Raw genomic sequence first — 18170 nt, 5'->3', positions numbered from 1 at the left:
AACCCCGACAATACAAGCAGTTTTACCTGTTTGGTTTGAGGAGAACCGCGTCAGATTTCCCAGGCACACAAACCTAGCGGGGGGGTGGGAGAGGAAAGCAGAGTTAGACACATCCTGCAAAGGAAGCTTCCTCAGAGCGCAGGGCTGCATCTGGAGGAAAGCTCAGGGCGAGGAGAGCGACTTGCCAGCAGCCCAGGGGCTTTTCTTGGACCCCCGGGGCTGATAACACTGGGCTCCCATAGAGCTCCCACCACCTCCCTCCCCTCCAGCCCGCACCCAGCCCCGCTGGGCAGCCTCCAGCCCCCCAGAACAGCATCCCCCCTCCACCTGGGCTCTGGCTGAGGAGCAAGGGCTTCGAAAGCTGCCCCATACCCAGCACCAGAGGCCCGGGCTTGTGCCCGGCCCGGAGCCGGGGCCCCCGCAGCCGGGCGGCTCCGTCCTGCCCCGGCAGAGCCGCCCCCTCAGCACCGCGCCGGCCGCCTCCCCTCACGGCACCCCTCCTCACCTCACAGCCGCCCGCCCCGCAAAGCCCCGCGGCCCGTGGGCCCGGCAGCCTTAATCCTCATCCCGCCGCGGCAGCTGGCGGCCGGCCGGGGGGGAGCACACGGCGCCGGCCCAACCCAGCCCAGCCCGAGCAGGCTCGGCGGGGGAAAAAGGCGGCCGCCGGGCCAGGGCCGCCCCCACCCTGAGGGCGGCGCCGCCGCCGCCGCTCCCCTCCTTCACACCCGCGGCCCGGCCCCTGGCGGGGGGCTGCGGGGCCGAGGGAGGGAGCGAGGGAGGAGCCGGGCCGGCTGTCAGCGCGCAGCCGTGGGGTGCCCGCCCGGGCAGGCTGGAAGAAGCCGAGCCCGGGCCGGGCAGCACCTGCCCGGCGGCCAGGTCACCCCCCCCCCGCCCGGCGGCCGGGTCGTCCCCTTCCGTGCCCGGGCACGGGGGTGTCGCGGCGCTGCCCCGCGGCCTCTCAAGGGAAATGGTGCCGGTGATTAAGGCTGTCGGCGCGTCTTCCTTTTGCTACCCACGATAAAGCCCGTTCCTTGCGCTGTTTTTTAAGGATGTGGAGAAAAAAAAAGGCCTTTTCCTGCCGCGGCTCGGCAGGAAGCGCAGCCCCGCAGCACCCCATTGTCTCATTTCCCCCGGAGCTCCCGGCCCGGCCCCGCGCCCCCACACGAGGCCGGGCCCCCCCCCGCTGCACCCAAGGGGCCGCAGTAAACCGAGTAAAGGCTTTACTCCGTTTTCAACCTTGGCGGTCGCATGAAGTAATGTGAATCCTTCCCCCCAGGCGAGGCCCTTTGTGCCTCACTGACAGGTGGGGAAAGGAGGCAGGCGGCAAGTGCCCGGCCCCACACGGCAGGACAAGGACTGACCGCGGGGGTCCCCCTGCCCCGCTTCCCCTGACGGCCCCCGCGGCACGGGCTGCTACAAAGCTGTTTCACTCGAATTAAAGGAAATTTAGTCCGAATTCCGCATGATCTTTAATCCCATTACCGCTGTGAATTTATAAATAAGCGCGGCTCTTGTACCTAAATACGCATGACGCCACACGATTAACCGAGGGGCGTAGCTCTAGTTAAATCCAGAGCACCTGGGATGTAGCTGACAGCCCTCAGCGTTTCCCTTTCATACCACCAAGTTCATACATACCCACCAAGACGAAAAACCTACAAAAAACGTTTTACGTCTCTGTCAATGAGAATCAGAGCACCCTCTTGGCGTAAAATTTTATTTTACCCTGACCCGTGCTTTTTACAGTTTATACACATTTTACAATTAGAAACCAAGAGTTCCATTTTCACCGCGTGATAAACCATGTTGTTTCAAGGATCTTTATAGCCCTTAGCAAAACATACATAAAGTGTAACAAAGTTGTAACAGGAAAAAAAAAATAACAGAACCAACCCTTGCTCTGATGCATGGATACCTAGGATTTTTAACATTTGCTCCTTTGTTCATAAAGGATGCAACACCATGCCCAGGGAAACCTGTACCAGTGTAGCCTGTGCCTCATCCAAAACCACCCACATGAACAGAGGCCTTTCCGTTATCTACCAAGGATGAGAAAGTAACAGTATACTTTCAGGAAGCTTTCACACAATATTTCTTTGTACTTGCCTAGGCAGTGAGAATGAGGTGTAAATTAGTCGCTTCCCCAAGAAATAGTTTTAAAAGTAACAAATTTAAATGGAAGTGGATGTCAGTATTCTGACCTAAATTCTTTCCTTTTGCATGTTATTTTCTAGGCAGTCTGTCATAGCAGTGAACTTCATGTGTCCCAGTACACATTAATCTTAACATTTCCTCAAAACAAGCTGAAAAGAACTATGTCAAAGATGATCAAAACAGAATACTTGGAAGTCTACGTTACCTTCCAACAGCTACTTGGTTTTCTAAGGCTCTGATGATTAAGACAGTAGGCCGCTCCTCACGTGATACTAAAGGTTGCACTGAAGGGGGATAAAAGAATCCAAAAATAGTCGGTACAGGTATTTGAATCAAATTTTGGAAATTTTACAAATCTAATACTCTGACAAGGTTTTATATCTGAAACTGTTAATGCTGACTGCATGTTAAAATTTCACATTTAGCCAAGCTCTTCCTGAAAACCAAGATAGTCTGAAACACACTCAAACCTGGACCTGTGCCAGCCCTTAAGAAGCATCTACTCACACATTACAAAGGAAATGTTACCTTCAAAAACATCATCAGTAATAAGTCCAAATAAAAATTAAAGATTTTTTTTAGTGCTCCATTTGTCTACCAAGAATGTTTAAAAAAAAAAGTGAAAGTATTGATTCACTGCAGTAGAAAACAGATGAATAAAATTTCTAAACATTAATCTTCATGAAACAGGTTTGTTTTGTTGGGTTTTGTTTTTCAAGAAATGGATGAGCTTCTAACAGGTGCACATCATAATTCTGACTTAATATGCCACAAGTCAGTAAGTTCAGACAAATGTTTTTAGGGGGTTCGTTTTTTTTTTTCCTCTTAAAGTTAAAGCACACCAAGCACACTTCAATATGATGGCAAGGTTTTAAATTGTTAACAAAATGGTTTGACCTTGGTTTCCAAAACTGAAACTAAGATAGTAAGAGGGTAGATTCTGCCCACCACCACCACCAAAAAAAAAAAAAGCAGTCCTTTATTTAGGGAAGTTAAAATTTCTGTGACGGATGGGGAGTTAAGGTAATTTTTAGTGTTCTTGCTCTATTGATTTATTGAAATCCTCAGAATATGTCTGAATGTCACACTGCACAAGGTTGTTCCACAAACTTACCCTCGCTTGTGTAAATCCAGTGACTTAACTGTTCTCCTAATAAGGAATAAATCTTTCACAGGCAGATGAGTTATATTACTGAGAGGCTTTTCTCCAAAAGCAGCTTCTCATCACTCACGTCCTTCGTCTTTCTGTCCACTGAACACACAAGCAGGAACAGAGCTCTCTAACGCAAGTTACAATGCAAACAGATGCAAACGAAACCCCTCGCTGTGGAGGCAATAGCATGATAGGCAAAGAATTTAAACTGCAGAGTATTTCACATGAGTGCCTATCGCAGCCACAATTCTGAGATAAAGTGAAATATTTGCTGTCTGGAATGCAGAGGAAGATGCAAGCTTCTTCCCCCGTTTCTCAGCATTCCCAAGAGTCCAATTCAAAAGTTTCCTCTGACATGACCCAAAACGCAGCTAAATGTCAAGCCACGTGGATGCTATTTAACCAATACTTTACTTAAAGAACAGCATGAGAAATACTTTGCAGCCACTGGAGACTTGCTTGAAAACTATATTAAGCCACAGCACAGTTTTGCAAAAGTCTAAACCTTGTTATTTATATACAGGGAACGATTACATGAGAGCAGCAATTATTTCATTAAAATATTTTTCAGCATTCTTCTGAACTGTTTTAGCTACTGTTAAAAGTCAGCATCCAACCCTAGAGCAAATATTGAATACTTTGTATTTTTGATGTTATTTAACCACATTTAGAATTACAAGCAGAGCAGCTGTCTAGACAGCTCATGAGATACAACACAAGCAATAGACAGATGAAACTTTATAAATTACAATTTCATCTTAAGTGTCACGCTCTGCTTTAGAGGACTTTGAAAAAATTGAATTTGGATGACTATTTTACACTATAGAACTATTGTCCTATCACGTTCAGACACTGCAAGTACAAATATAAGATTTTCCTTTCATAAAAATATCCACCAATTATGTTTCAGACAGCAAGCCACTACTATGTTGTTATTAAAAGTTAGCCAGTGAGATTTTAGAAAAACTCGTATTACGAACATGGTTAGAAAGACTTCTAATATCATTTTTCATGGGTATGCAAAGTTTACAAATGAAGGGCTGCTTTAGTAAAACTCATACCTTCTAGTGCTGTCTCAGGAGGTCACGATCATCTTTCTCGCTACTGTTTACCAGTAAAATGGTCCATTGTTTAGTAAAAACTTAAATACAGAGATGACTATAAAAAATTTAAATATTGCACAAATAATTTAACTGCCGACAGTACAAGACACTTAAAGCATTGATTTTTTTAACATATGAACTTATTATATAGACATTTTCTATCATACAGTTATTTTTTTTTACAAGACATTTAAATTCAGCATTTACATAAACAATTATCTATACAATCTGTTACAATATTAAGAGTTCCAGCAGGAATTAATTTTGTCTTTGCTTTAAAAGTTCATCTATCTGAGTCTTGTACATGTTTTTCACATCCTCCAGATCTAATCGTAGTTCTTCAGCTTCCTCCGCTTTCTCTCCGTACATCTGAAGAATTGTATTGTATCTTTGATCCAAGTCCTGCAATAACGGAGTTTGTTATTTGACCATCTTTCAACTCTAAAAGTTGCTGCTAGGACAGTGTTTTTACACTACTATGGAAAACAAGCATAGTGTTAGTTTATCAAAGTGTAAGTATTTTACAATGACAATGACAGTGAACTCTTTAAAAAGACTCCGACTGTCTGAATACGGCTAGATTTATTCTCCAGATACAAGAGGAAGAGACTGCAAAGACAAAAATTCTTGACAATAAAGAATTACTGCTGGCTACAGAGGAACTCTGAAAGCACTTTGAAGTTCAGTTGCCACACACATTAAAAAATAGTTAGCAAATTACACCTAAGTTTTACTACAGGAAGTACCAGTGCCTGTGAAACATGGGAAAATTTAAATTGTGTATTTATAGAACAATAATCATTTCCAAAGTTATTCCAAAACTATTTCCCAACTTAAAGTTCTGATATGCTTAGAGGATTAAAATATTTGTCCCATTAACTATATCACTGCCACACACTCACTCAGCCTTAAACTCTCATAATTCCAGGCTGTTTATCAAAACACCCCCTTCACTTAAAGACTAGACTTCAAGAAAGTGTCTTATGTGAAGAAAAAAAATGCTCTCTTCCCAATTTAGCATGCAATTTTATGCACAGCAGACATTTTAACAGCTACATTTTGAAGTGACTACCAGTCATGGAGTAGGGATAACCAGATTCTAATAAATAATAAAAACCAGGTAATTTATGATTAGGAACACATTTAAGTATAACCACAAATGGATAGGGGTATTTAAAAAAAAAAAAACAATAACATATCAGATTGACAACACAAATGCACTTACCTTTAACTGTGCACGCAATTTTGGTATTTCCCTCACTTTTTCTTCAAGTTCGTCATTTTGATTTGTTAATTTAACCAATTCTTCTGCCATTATTGATCGAGTTTTTTCAAGGTTCCCAATTTCCAGCTAAGGGAAATACGTTTCACAATTAGAAAAAAGAAAATTTACCTTTTTTATTAAAAAAAAAGCAAAATATTTTGAAATGGCAATTAAAGCTTTTTCTTATAAGCCAGAATGAAACAGTAATTAAAGCTTTTTCTATAAGCCACAAAGAGCATCCCCTGGAAGCACTCTCACTTTCTTCTCACTCAGATCTGATGAGTGTTGTTCCCCACCCCACCGCCCTTCTTCTTCCTCCAGACAGGCAAGTTAAGTTCTTTTGATAGGTGCTTGCCAAAACAAGAGAGGAAGCAATAAATGTTTCTCTTGCTCATCCCTACACACACCTCCAGTGGCTATCCTGGTTAACAGAACAGTCGGTCTGCTCTGAGTGGGACCAAGCGTTTTGAATACAAAATCAATGAAACAAAACTGACTGAATTAATGTTTCAACTTAGAAGTGCTGCATTTCATTATATAATAGAGTAACTACAGTACCTGTAGATGTGAAATCTCTCCTTCTCTTAGTTTTAGCTGCGATTGAAGGTTTTCAATTATACTTGAACCTGCTCCCATCCTTATAGCGTCATAGAGATTACTCCCACTAGTAGCTATTGGCCCAAATGAGTGATCATGAGAATCATCCTACAAACAAAAGGTTAGAGAACCTTAAAACCCAACAAAACAAGTACACACTTTGAAATCCTCCCTCTCCTTAAGTATTATTTTATTTAAGATTTAAAATTACACTGTTACTAGGCAAGCATTTCAATACTTAACATTCACTTTTAAAACAAGAGCTTAAAGTGTGTATTTGCTATCTGAGATAGCTCCTTAGTGGCAAGCTCTCATGTCACACATACAACTATCATTTAACTTGGACATTGATAACCGCATCCACAGGAAAGTGGCAGAAGCAGCAGACTTCATACAGACTGCAACAGTCGATGATATTGTCTAAGGAATGGGCTTGTGCACTAAGCCAGTATTGCTAGTAAAAAAAAAGTCAGTTTGACTTCTACCAGTGTTATTCAAATTTTCTCGCTGAAATTAGTCACGTGAACTCAGCACCAACGCATATATGCATTAGTCTGCAGTAAAAAATGTTGTTTCATGCTGTCTTTCACAGATGCTTTATAGTCAGACATCTCGTAAGCAAGTTTTATAACTTTTTGCCTCACCTAAAACCAATATACTCTTGAAGAGTCATTTTCAACATTAATAAAGCTTCCTGAAAAGGGAAAAAAAGCCTATCAAAAAGCCAGTATTAGTGATATGTACCTGTGAGAGGAAAGACGTCTGAAGACCTGCCATGTCAACTCCACTTACGGAACTAGAACGCGAAATACTTGGAGTGCTTGAAACTGTTTCAGCTGTAAATGACTTCCGATCCTTAAATAAAACAATAAATAAATTTTAAAAAAAGCACACAAGAAAAACCCCACATCACCACCAGTTAGTTACAGAAAAGAGTTGATAAGATGGTGAAAGATTCTGTAAAAAAAAAAAAAAAAAAAAGAAAGAAAAAGACTGCCCTTTCCTCTCCCCTCCTATAAAAAACATATGTTAAGTTCAACAATGAAGAATTATTGCGCTACTAATGCTTCTATCCTACGCTTAACTCTTTAGACTTTTCAGAAAACAAAAGACACAGAAGTTGCAAACTACAGCAAAATAACTTCTCTATCAGTAGCCAAGGGAGATGCAGAGGCAGTTTTGTACGCCCAAACGCATCACAGGAAGGATGACACAATCAGAAGTAGGTCTCTTTCTGGAATGTATGTTAACTTCATTTTAGTTTGTTTGTTGTTGTTTTAAAGTTTACAAATTCAACGCTGAGATTTCTCAGGTGACTGACATACCTTCCCAAGAGGCTGACTTCTTTTAAAGGCAGCATCTGAAAGAATACTAGCCTCTGAAGGATAAAGCAGTCAGATTTTAGAACTAGAAGCAGTAAGTAACCAGAATAGAAACACTTTTACTTGAGTATCAACTGCTAATCAGGAGGAACAAAGTCACTGACTCTGGAGGCCCATTTTGTGACTTGTGACTTAAGCTGGAAGGCATGCGGCACATTACACACAACTATGTGAAACCCAGAACAGGAATTCAGGGGAAGCAATGCCAGCAGTATAAGCAAAGAAAACAAGGAGCTTCAGAAGAAGATGGATCCCAAAGCATTAATAAATCAGAAAATTAAAACAATTAGTATATGTATTTTATCTCTTCTCAGGTTAAATAGAATATTACTTAAGACTCACTTCAGTGAGTTTCACAACAGCATTTATTTCAGTGGAAATAAAAGGCAGGCACGATAAAGAAAAAGAGAAGTTCCCAATGCCTAGGTTCACAATATATACTGCACTGCTGTAAGCCCACTTTGCTGCTTGCCACAGTTTCAGATTCTAGAAAACTAGTAGAATAGGGATAGTCTCAATAAAATTGAACAGAAACATCAGATTTTGGTACCTTCTCCTTTGCTGCTTCTTGCACAAGAATGGCCTTCTTTCTTTCCTGTTCAACCTTCATTTTCTCCATTTCTAACTGAGTAGCTAGCAGCGTCTACAAAAATGAATACAGGTTGTTAACCCCCTGCCAGCAGAGGTGTCGATAGCAGTTTAAAAAGGAAATAGACAATACCTTTTCTTTCTTTGCATCTTCCAAGGTTTTTGCATATTCATCCTTGAGTCCTTCTAGTTCAACCTCATACCTACATCGAAGAGGTACAGAACATGAGCGCAGAGCTGTGTGGCGTTTAGCTGCCTACCACAGTTACACCACAGCAAATTTTAATACACACACAGCTTCAAGATTTTAAAATGCTGTGAAAGTAACATGCTTCAGACAATCTTTAGTATGAAACTGAAGATCCTTAACAAGTTTGTAAGCTTTCTTAGGAGCTGTCATCATTTATTTTTTTTTACAGTAGCAGCAACACTCAAAAAGATCTTCCAGCTTGCAAAGATTTTCTGCAGATGGTTATGTAATAGATAGCTTACTTCATTTCACTCACCTACTGTTTTCATCTTCCACTTTCTTCAGTTTGTTTCTCTCCACTTCCAGCTGAGCCTGAAGGCGAGTATTTTCTTGCCTTAAAAGACTATTCTGAGACTCAGTAGAAGACATCTGAATTTTATTAGACAGAAGCTCTTCTGTAGCAGCCCGTTCTCTCTCAGCAGCTGCTGCTAGAAGAGTTTGAGACTCACCTAATATTAAATAAAAAAACATGGAATTTACCTTTTAGGCTCACACAGCTATAATGTGATCCAATTATTTATGCATCAAAATGGATTTTTGTCAGTGTTTGAGAGGCAACTTTTTTTTTTTTTTAAATGATGGTGCACTTTTAGTGTCTCAATGTCCATGCTTCTTTTAGATGTCCTAAGTACATGCATACCATCACACTTCTTACAATCTTATTACACTGTTTTAAAGGGAAACAGAGAATTATCTGTCCAAGAACCCCGACAAAATACCTCACGTATCATTTCCTTACAGGAAAACATTATGTGCTTATCTCTCTCAACCCACTCATATACTCCTTGGGCAAACATCAAGCCCTTTTAATTTACTTTCAGCTACCTCACATCTTCGTCAAGAGTCTCACAGCTCAGTATAAGCTAAAACCATCTTACCAAGTCTGTCAGAAAGGTTCTTTTCCAATTTTTCCCACGAAGAGGTTTGTGCTCCCAGTGTGGCTTGCAGATTTTCTATCTGCCGGAGAAGTGGTCGTGTAGCAGATGTAACGCTTTGACTTAGTTCTTGGTTCCGACTTTCTGCTTCCTGGAGTCTCTGAAATCACAAATTAAACATACTAAAGCTTTAAAACAATGTAATGGATCGAAACGCTATCACACTAAATCAGCTAAATACATAGACTATTTATTAATGACGTGTTAGCTTTTTGTTTTCAGTTTTCAGAAGTTCTCCTTGCAGGTATGGGTTGGCATTGTCTTATTTGCTACAGTACCTGTTGTAGTTCACTGATTTCCTGGCGTAAATAATCTTCTTTTCTCGCTGCCTGCTGTTCTGCACGTTGCAGCGCTAGCCTCAGGTCTGACACCTAAACAAGCAAGGCATTGTTACTAATCTCTTGCCAAACATCACAGTGCCATCTACCCATTGCTACAGTCCTCTCCCATTTTAAAACAATGTCAGATGGGGTACAAGTTAAAGGCTTGAGTTTTGCAAGCACACAAATAGTTATGTAATTTATGTATCACTAAATATTTTGTCCAATTATATTCCTTGAACTTTGCATCATGATTCAACCAATACAGACTTAAATATGCAAACTGTCAAAGCAACTTTATTTAGACATGTAAAATTAGAAGTCTTTTTTTAAAGAAAATTAAATTCTAAAGTTTAGCACAACTACCACTAGAGGCTGAACTCAAGTTTACAGAAAAGAAATCCACTAGGTAGTAGTAGACAGAATGTAGTAGACATTAATAGTAGACAGAAATGAGTTCCACCTAATATCGTGTCTGGTTCGTTATGGCAAATGCACACCCCACCCAAGCACATCTGTTCATTCAGTAAGTTCTATTCACCACATTTAAGACTCACCTGAATTGCCAAAGCTTCCTGTTGCTGTCGTGCCTCATCCTGGGCCTTCTCCAGAGCTAACCCAAGCTCTTCCTTTGCCTTCATTTCCCGACTTAGGGCTGCTTCTTGGGCCTCACTGTCCTTTGTAGCATTAGCTTTATGAAGATCTGCAAGTTCCCTGGGGGAGGAAGAAAGGAAAGCCATGCTTTTTGCAGTTTATACAATGCCAACTGTAACTTCACAAATAACTTCGTTATGTATCATTGTAGCATCTTGGAATCATCGCACAAGAAAGAGACATGGAAGCTGATTGTACGGTTCGAGACAGGCACCCAAACATCTGCTTACTTGTACGCACTGTCGAGTGCTGCCTGCACACTTCTGTTCCGTTCCTCAAGGTCTTCCACTTCTGCCTGAAGCTTAGCAAGATCCTTTTCCTGTCTCTCAACAACACTGTTCAGTTGTTTAATATTATCTCGATGCTGCTTCTCAAGGTCCTCCTTGCCATCAAGTACCTATTGGAGGGCAAAAAAGCATCAGATTAATCCCAGCGCATGGGGTGGATCACACCACCTTAAGCAAGGACAATAACAACTGTGGTGACTGATTCAGAATTAAGTTACAAAAAGTGACTGAAGCCATTTAACATCTTGCAAAAGAGAAAGGCAAGAGAAAGGCCATCTCTCCAGAGGAGGGAGCACTTCCTCACCACACAATTTCACATATTTCCTCCTGCTAGATCTTCTGCTTGCAAGTCCTTTATTCAACTCACAAACCAATCAAGAAAACTGCCCAAATTTTGCCGGTATAGTTTTTTCAACTCAAAGTAGGCTTTAGTTAGCCTATTATCTGATAACCAGCAACACAAGTGCAAACAAGCAGCTGAAAAAAAGAGGCAACTGCAATTTAAAACTACTGAAATCACATCTCGGTGTTCGAGTAATACGAATTAGAAAAGTCTCCCAGGAAAGAAAAAAAAGCTACCTAGAGCTTCCCCAAAAGGCTACTCTGCAGCCAATCTAAAAAGCTTTTCAAAAAAAAAGAAAAAACTCACCTGTTTTAAATGCTGCAACTCTTCTTCCAGTTCCTTAATCTTTTTGTTCTGCTTTGTATTAATATTTTCTCTTTCTTTCTCCTTTGCTCTTAATTTCTTAATCATGTTGGAATTGTGTAGCTGCTGTTTGGAAAGCTTTTCTCCTGTGAAGAAAACATACACACAGTTAGCACATATTGCCTGTTATTCTATGAACAGTCTCCATTCACACCTTTCTCTGCCCTCCAGCCCCATGAAAATAATAACCAAACATATAATGAAACATTTACTCATATTTTCATGCAAATTCTTAAGTTTCCAGTCCACCTCAAAATGACCTCACTACAATAAGCTATATTGAGATAAGATAGTCACTGAAAAGGCTTTGAAAGCAAAAGAAATCATCTTAACAGGAAAAAAAAACAAACACATAACGGCCAGTTCATTTAATAACTATAACTTACTTCCAAAGTTAAGTAGTAGTAGGGGAGATACTGTAGAAATGAGTTGAACAATGCTCTGGTCAGATCTTTACCAAACGGAGCACATAGCGCTGTACTGCACAGTGGTTTTATCTCAAGGTATCTTTCAATGCATGTCACAAAAACTATCCCTCCAGCCACCTGCATTTGACTGATGGACCCCGTTGCTCTTCACCATTAACTAAGTAGTTTAAATGTATAGACACGTCTAACATGTTTCAAATAAGGTATTTTTCCCCATATAAGGGAGGCTTTTATGCAAAGACAGTACATTTCAAATTATTCTACAAAGTTTTAATTAAAAAATAAAATCTTACCTTCCTCCATCAATCCTTTGATTTGTTCTTCTTTTTCTTTCAGTAATTCAGCAGTTTCATTAGTATTAAGTCTAGTAGCCAATTCTTCTTTAACAGTCTTTACTTCCTAAAGAATGGAACAAAATACTTGGGACCAAATGTATTTATGGCTAGAGGCACAATTGCACTGATCACCTTCTTCTTTTCCCCTCCCTCTCAAAAGGCTTTTCTTCAAGAACAATTTAGGCTGGAAAGGGACCTCTGGAAGTTACCTGATCCAACCTTGTATTTAAAGTAAAGCTAACTTCCAAGTCAAATCAGATAGCTCAGAGCCTTATTCCATCAAATTTTAAAAACCTCCAAGGATTAGTTTCATTAAAAAGCTGGTTACCTTTTTAGCTGCATCTCTTTCCTTGCATGCAAGCTGGAGCTTCTTTTCAGCATCCGCTATTCGCTGAGCAAACTCCTCTTTAAGAGATGAAATGCTACTGGTCTCTTCTTTCATTCTGAACACTTCACTACATTTAAAATTAACATTTCAGAACAGTTTCATTGTTATGTGACATCCCAAACAGTTTGCAACAGGCTGTCCTAAATGCTTTTAAAACGTGTTTATAATCTTTACACATTTTACCAACAGGTCAAAAAACACATCCATGTTGGAAGTACCAAAGATCTTTATCAACTCAGCAATTTAACAGTGAAAACAGCCAAACTCTAGATTTACCTTAAATGTTTTGCTCCTTAATCAAGTTCTTTCAGAACAACCTCTTAGTCTGTACCATGTACACGGCAAATGATTAAACTTATTTTTAAGTTAAGATCAATTTAGTCATTAAATAGTATCTTCACATATTATCCATAAATTTATACACCTCATATTTGATCAGTAAATTGGCAAATTTAACTTTTAATTTTTCATTCTAAGTGAATTAAACAATTAATTCTGTTTTTTTCCTACAACCAGTCTTCCTACCATGTTTTCACTGCCTCCGTTTTACTCAGCAAATTACTTAGTAAATCAAAATAATCTATCTGTATCAGAGCAGTCAGTTTCCCTTAATATCAAAACCCAGTCTTATAATAAAGATCTTTCTTAATATTGAAATCTGCCTCTGCACACCTGTTTCCCACCAGCCTTCCCAAAAGAGGTTTTGGCCCCAAGAAATAAAAAAGACTGCATGTGCTGTAATGGTATTTTTATTTCCACATTTCCTAAACAGGGCATATCCTTTGCAACCTTCGCTCTAGTTATAAAATGCACTTGTTTTATCATTTGGTCACAAGTGATAATATTTACATTGTAATACTGTTTGTATTACAGTAAAGTTAGTTACACCAGTGACTGTGTCTATTTTCATACTTACTCTTTTAGGTTATCATAAGCTTCTTCCAGGCGCGCCTTTTCTTTACTAGTACTTAATAACTGTGTTTCTCTCTTCTCCAGCTTCTCTGTTAATGAATCAATCATCTGGAAAACATTTTAACACACAAAGATCAGATGAATGGGACAATTGAAACACGAGAGGGGCAGGCTTCCCCTTCCTCCCCCCTCCTCCAACATTAAAAATTTTAGTTCAAATTCCTAAAAGAACTGAGAAGCTTAAGATAGTGAAGATGACCACATTTCTGCTACGTTAATGTAGAACTAGGCAATATCTCAACACAAGATACCTGTTTAGAGTTTTAACAAAAAAATCCTGCTAAGTACACATGACTCAGCTAACCTCCTCAATAAATTCAAGTTATATTCAATTACACGAGTTTTTAAACAGAGCTGATAGCCTATAAAACTATAGCTAACATTAACCATTGAGACTCCCACTGTGCTCCTCATACCACTCTTTACAGAATCACAGAATAATTTACATTTGAAAAGGTCTCTTCTGTGAACTGACAGCATTGGATGAGGAAAGCAAACTTCCAGGCAGAGTCAGGAGATCTTAATACATCATCAAAATTAGCTAACTATCAGATTTTAGAAAGCTAAGCATAGAGGAGTAACACAAACACATATACCAATATAAAGAAATGGAACAGATTTTATAAATGTCACTCAGCATGGCAGTGAAAGACAAAATCTGCTCTGGTCCATTAACAACATTTCCCTTAAACTCTTCAATAAGATTGGAAAATTCTGGTACAGCACTCCATGGAGCTTCCTAAGGATTTTATATTGACATTCTCTACAATTTACACCAAAAAATGTTTTCCTTAAAATACAAATTAGATTGGGGCTTTATGAATTTCCATGAGCAATTGCTTTTCCCTTATTACTGTTGGAAATGCTATCACTACTGCAAACATGCCTACAGAGCAAGGCCAAGAGTAGGGCGCACCTATGTCAGATATTATGCAAAAACACTACGTCTGAAACAAAATGTAAAAAAAAAACAGTAAAAGTTGTCAAACCAGCTCAGAATTTAAAAACAAGAACAGAGGGACAGGAAGGTGACAGAGGAAACGGAAAAAAATAGTGCACACAAAGCTCCAGCTAAGCCTTCCACCCTCTGGAGCATCCTACTTCTCCACATCTCTAGTTAACTCATCTACTTAAGCTAGCCATCCAGATTTCTTCATATCTATTCATTATCCATAACGATACCTATCTTCTTCATTAAAATACCTAACGGACCTTTCTTTTTATAAGAGTTTGTACCACACAAAATAACACATCTGACTTACGAAGGCTTCCTGCTTGCTAGCAGTAGTCACAATTCACAGTACTGACAATTGAACTTAAGTGAAACCCCAAATGATTTGCCCAGAAACTGCACCAGTATTCTTCCACTGCAAAATAGCAAAGAATTTTCTACAAGTTAACTCAGCATTAATCAATTCACTTGAGGTGAACCTAATACCTCTGTAATGAGGTGATGGGAATTGCATCCATATTTAAAGGGTGTGCTTGCCGTTACCTTTTTAAGCTCTTGCTTTTCAGAGTCCTCTTCTAGCAGCTTTTCACCAACATCCTGCTGCGGCTCGGTCTCCTCTGTCACAACCTGTTCCTCATCAGTTTGCACAGTAGCAACCAAAACATCTGGCTGCTCGGAATTAACAGGGGTCGCGCTTCTGCCGCTCTCTTCCATCTCAGCTTCCTCAGCATGTAACACAGGACCGTCATTTAGATCTTCAGATTTACTTTTCAGGGCGTCAACCGTTTCTGTCTTTGGGGCAGAAGGACTGACAGTGACAGATGCTGAAGTACCAGCCCGGCCCGATTCGTCGTCTGAATTGATCTCACTGACGCTCCTACTATCTAACGACTGTACGCTAAACGAATCTATTCTTTCAAAAGCATCCGAGGAGCAGCAGCTCTCGGTCATTTTTTGAAAGTCATCTAAACGATTATAATCCGCGCAGGCAGACGTAGATAAAAGCTGAAATGACGTCTGCATTAGGTGGAGACTGGATTTTGAATCTGCGGCTTCTTGTCTCGAACTTACTGAGCTCTCACTTATTACACTTTCGTGGTCCAAAACCTCAATATCACTAGTCGTGGATGTCCCCGAAGAGAAAGTGCTAATTGGAGGTGATGGCGTATTGCTTTGCCTGTCCTCAGTTTTTTGCTCCTTAGTTTCCAAACCCACATCTTTTGTACCTGCATTAAGAGACTGTGAAGTGCTATCCAGTACGCCTCCCGTTCCATCCCCCCCCACGCTGGATTTTTCATTGAGAGCATCTTCAGGTTCTTTCAGATTTAGAGCAGACACCTTTTTGTCAGTAACCTCATCCGTGCTTTCTTCATGCTTGGCACTGAGCACAGAATCCTCTTCTAGTTTCTCCTTGGGAATATCAACGTTTTTCAAGTCCACTAGGCCAGCTACAGAGGAATCCTTCACTTCTGCCTCTGTTGTCACGGGTACTTCCAGCTGACTGGGGTGCTGAGACTCCTGTAAAGTGCTTTTCACCTCCTCTTTGGGTCGCTGTGATTTGGCTGGAGGTTTGGACACCACTGGATTTTTCTGTATATTCTGAACATCTGTTGGAGAGAGAAAGGCACTGAAGAAGTTTTCAGATTCATCTACTACCGTTCTCCTCACTGGTTTGGTGATTGCTGTTGGCGATATTGGCTGATTCTGTGGTTCTGTGTTTGAACTTAAACCCCAGGAAGATGTATCCCATCCTCCGCTTATGAGAGAATTTGTTCCTAAAACGATAAAAAAGAGACATGCCAAGAAAACAATTATTTTTCAGTAACTGTCTCTTTATGTGCAACAGTTCATAAAACAATGTTTCCCGTATTATATAAAGCAAATATTAACACAAGTGCAAACAGCAACATTTTTGTTTCTACTTCCTGACAAAGCTTGGAACTGATCTTTAAACAAAACAAAAGAAGGGAGAAATGAAGTAATTCAAGGACTTAAGGACACGTTAAACAGTAACTTGCGCAAAGGCATAAAAGAAGACATACACAAATTATACCAGTAACTCCAAGACAGAATTTCAGAAGGAAAATGGAAAAAAGTGCCTTGGAAGGGGAGAAGAGCCCATGCAGCGTTCCATGGCCTTGCATAAGGGCAAGTCTAAGCCTTTTCAGACACAAAAAGCAAGTGTTGCCTTTGCACAGGAATGCAGCCTCCTGCTTCCCGTAGGGAGAGGAGGCTAGGCAAAACAAGCACCAGAGCTGCAGTTTAGAAGTTACACAGATTAGAAAACAAGGAACTACTACTAGGTCTTAAAACGTATCAGCCAGTAGCACACAGACAAACACTTCACAAGTCATTACAGGAAACAGGGGAAAAAAGCTTTAAGTATTTGTAGGATTTACCCTATAAGAGTTTTTGTCCTTTCAGTTTGTGACAGACCTCATATTTTCCTCCCCCAAAAGTCTTAAAATATGCAAAATTGAGTGTAGCTGAGTAACCTAGAAAACACTTCCAATTGTTTTAGCTTTCAATTTTCAGAAACCTCACTCTGCTGCAGATGTACCTAGAACAGCTTCATACCACAAGTACATGAAATTGTACATACAGCTGCAGTAAGGACACTGGTTCTAGAAACCTTACTTTCCTAACTTTTACTTTATTTGTTTTTATCTTTAAGGTACTATTTACAGAAACCAGTTTTTAGCAAGAGGTTGCCTTCCTGCTTGTTCATTTCAAAGCGGCAAGTTTGGATTGACTGTTCCTTCAGCTTCTGCGCTGGCACCCCACAGGTACAACGGAGACAGATCCTCATCTCCAAGCCGTGCCCGTTCTTCCAGCTGCGTGCTCCTTTCAGCGGATGGTGCAGGATCACGACGTCGGTGCCACAAGAAGTGGAAACTTCACTTGGTGCCACCGGCTTTGGGCTTCTGTCCTGCTCCTCCTGTCACAAAGAACCTATGCGTGCCTCAGGAAGAACACCATTCCTACCTTTTTATTCACGGAATAGTTTTTATCACCCATTTTCCTCACATATCTCATTTTCCTTATATTTTATCACCTAAATTCCTCAGTAAAGGGGGAAAAAGATTAAAAAACCCCGCGCAGGGGCTGGGGTGTTCGGCCAGGCCCGCCGCTTACCCTCGCTGTAGTCGGGGATGACGGCGTCGGGCCAGGGGCTCTCCTCGGCCTGGATGTCCAGCACCCGGTCGATGGACTTCTGCGCCTGCGACAGCGCCTGCTTGGCGAAGCTGGACAGCTGCGAGGCGTTGAACCAGCTCATCCTCCGGCCGGAGCAGCGGCCCCGGGCCCTCGGAGCCCCGCTCCCGGGCAGCGGCGGGGCCGGCGGCCTCTGCCTGCGCTGGGCTGGGCTCGGCGCCTGCGCGCCCGCCCGCTCCACGTCGCCAAGGGCCCGGCGCGCAGCCGCCCAGCGGCCGCCATGGCGGGCGGGGAACACCGGCCTCCCTTCCGCCTCCGTCCTGTCATGGCGGACGGGTTGGTCCCGACCGCCTCGTCCCCCGTCTGTCACTGACAGGAATTCAACGCCACTTCGACCCAAAAAAACGAACAGACGCTCGTCTAAACCTCGCCCTTTAAACTCACTGCTCCCACAGCCTGCGCTGTGCCTCTTAGCGCTTCGGAACAGCGTAGAGTTGATAAATATCACCCAGTTAAAAATTAGAGTGAAATAATTCCCTACTGATTACA

At 41.3% G+C, this 18170-nt stretch overlaps 2 protein-coding genes across 15 annotated transcripts in view; both read right to left on the bottom strand.

Moving 5' to 3' along the window:
• Positions 1-1049, bottom strand: part of EOGT (EGF domain specific O-linked N-acetylglucosamine transferase) — a 36423-nt gene extending 35374 nt beyond the window's left edge. For 11 of the 14 annotated variants that reach the window (XR_013955686.1, XR_013955687.1, XR_013955688.1 and 8 more), the window contains exons 1-2: positions 506-1041; positions 27-73 (exon numbers count right to left, since the gene is read on the bottom strand). The gene's annotated coding sequence lies outside the window, so the exon portion shown is untranslated. Of the gene's footprint in view, positions 1-26; positions 74-505 lie in introns of all 14 variants that reach the window. The other 3 variants (XM_080606464.1, XM_080606465.1, XM_080606462.1) reach the window with 3 other exon arrangements.
• Positions 1050-1701: 652 nt separating this feature from the next.
• On the bottom strand, positions 1702-17861 carry TMF1 (TATA element modulatory factor 1). The gene is made up of 17 exons (XM_080606458.1): positions 17604-17861; positions 15012-16243; positions 13461-13564; positions 12485-12611; positions 12115-12220; positions 11337-11479; positions 10631-10797; positions 10304-10460; positions 9705-9797; positions 9370-9526; positions 8748-8940; positions 8375-8444; positions 8204-8296; positions 7016-7126; positions 6233-6379; positions 5636-5761; positions 1702-4812 (listed from the first exon to the last, which is right to left on the bottom strand). The coding sequence occupies exons 1-17, from the start codon at positions 17743-17745 to the stop codon at positions 4669-4671; spliced, it is 3312 nt and encodes a 1103-aa protein (XP_080462584.1). The 5' UTR covers positions 17746-17861; the 3' UTR covers positions 1702-4668.
• Between the last annotated feature and the right edge of the window lie 309 nt (positions 17862-18170).

Source organism: Anser brachyrhynchus, assembly GCF_964034855.1.
Source record: "Anser brachyrhynchus genome assembly, chromosome: 10".
Taxonomy (NCBI): domain Eukaryota; kingdom Metazoa; phylum Chordata; class Aves; order Anseriformes; family Anatidae; genus Anser; species Anser brachyrhynchus.
This window is presented reverse-complemented; position numbering and strand designations above follow the sequence as displayed.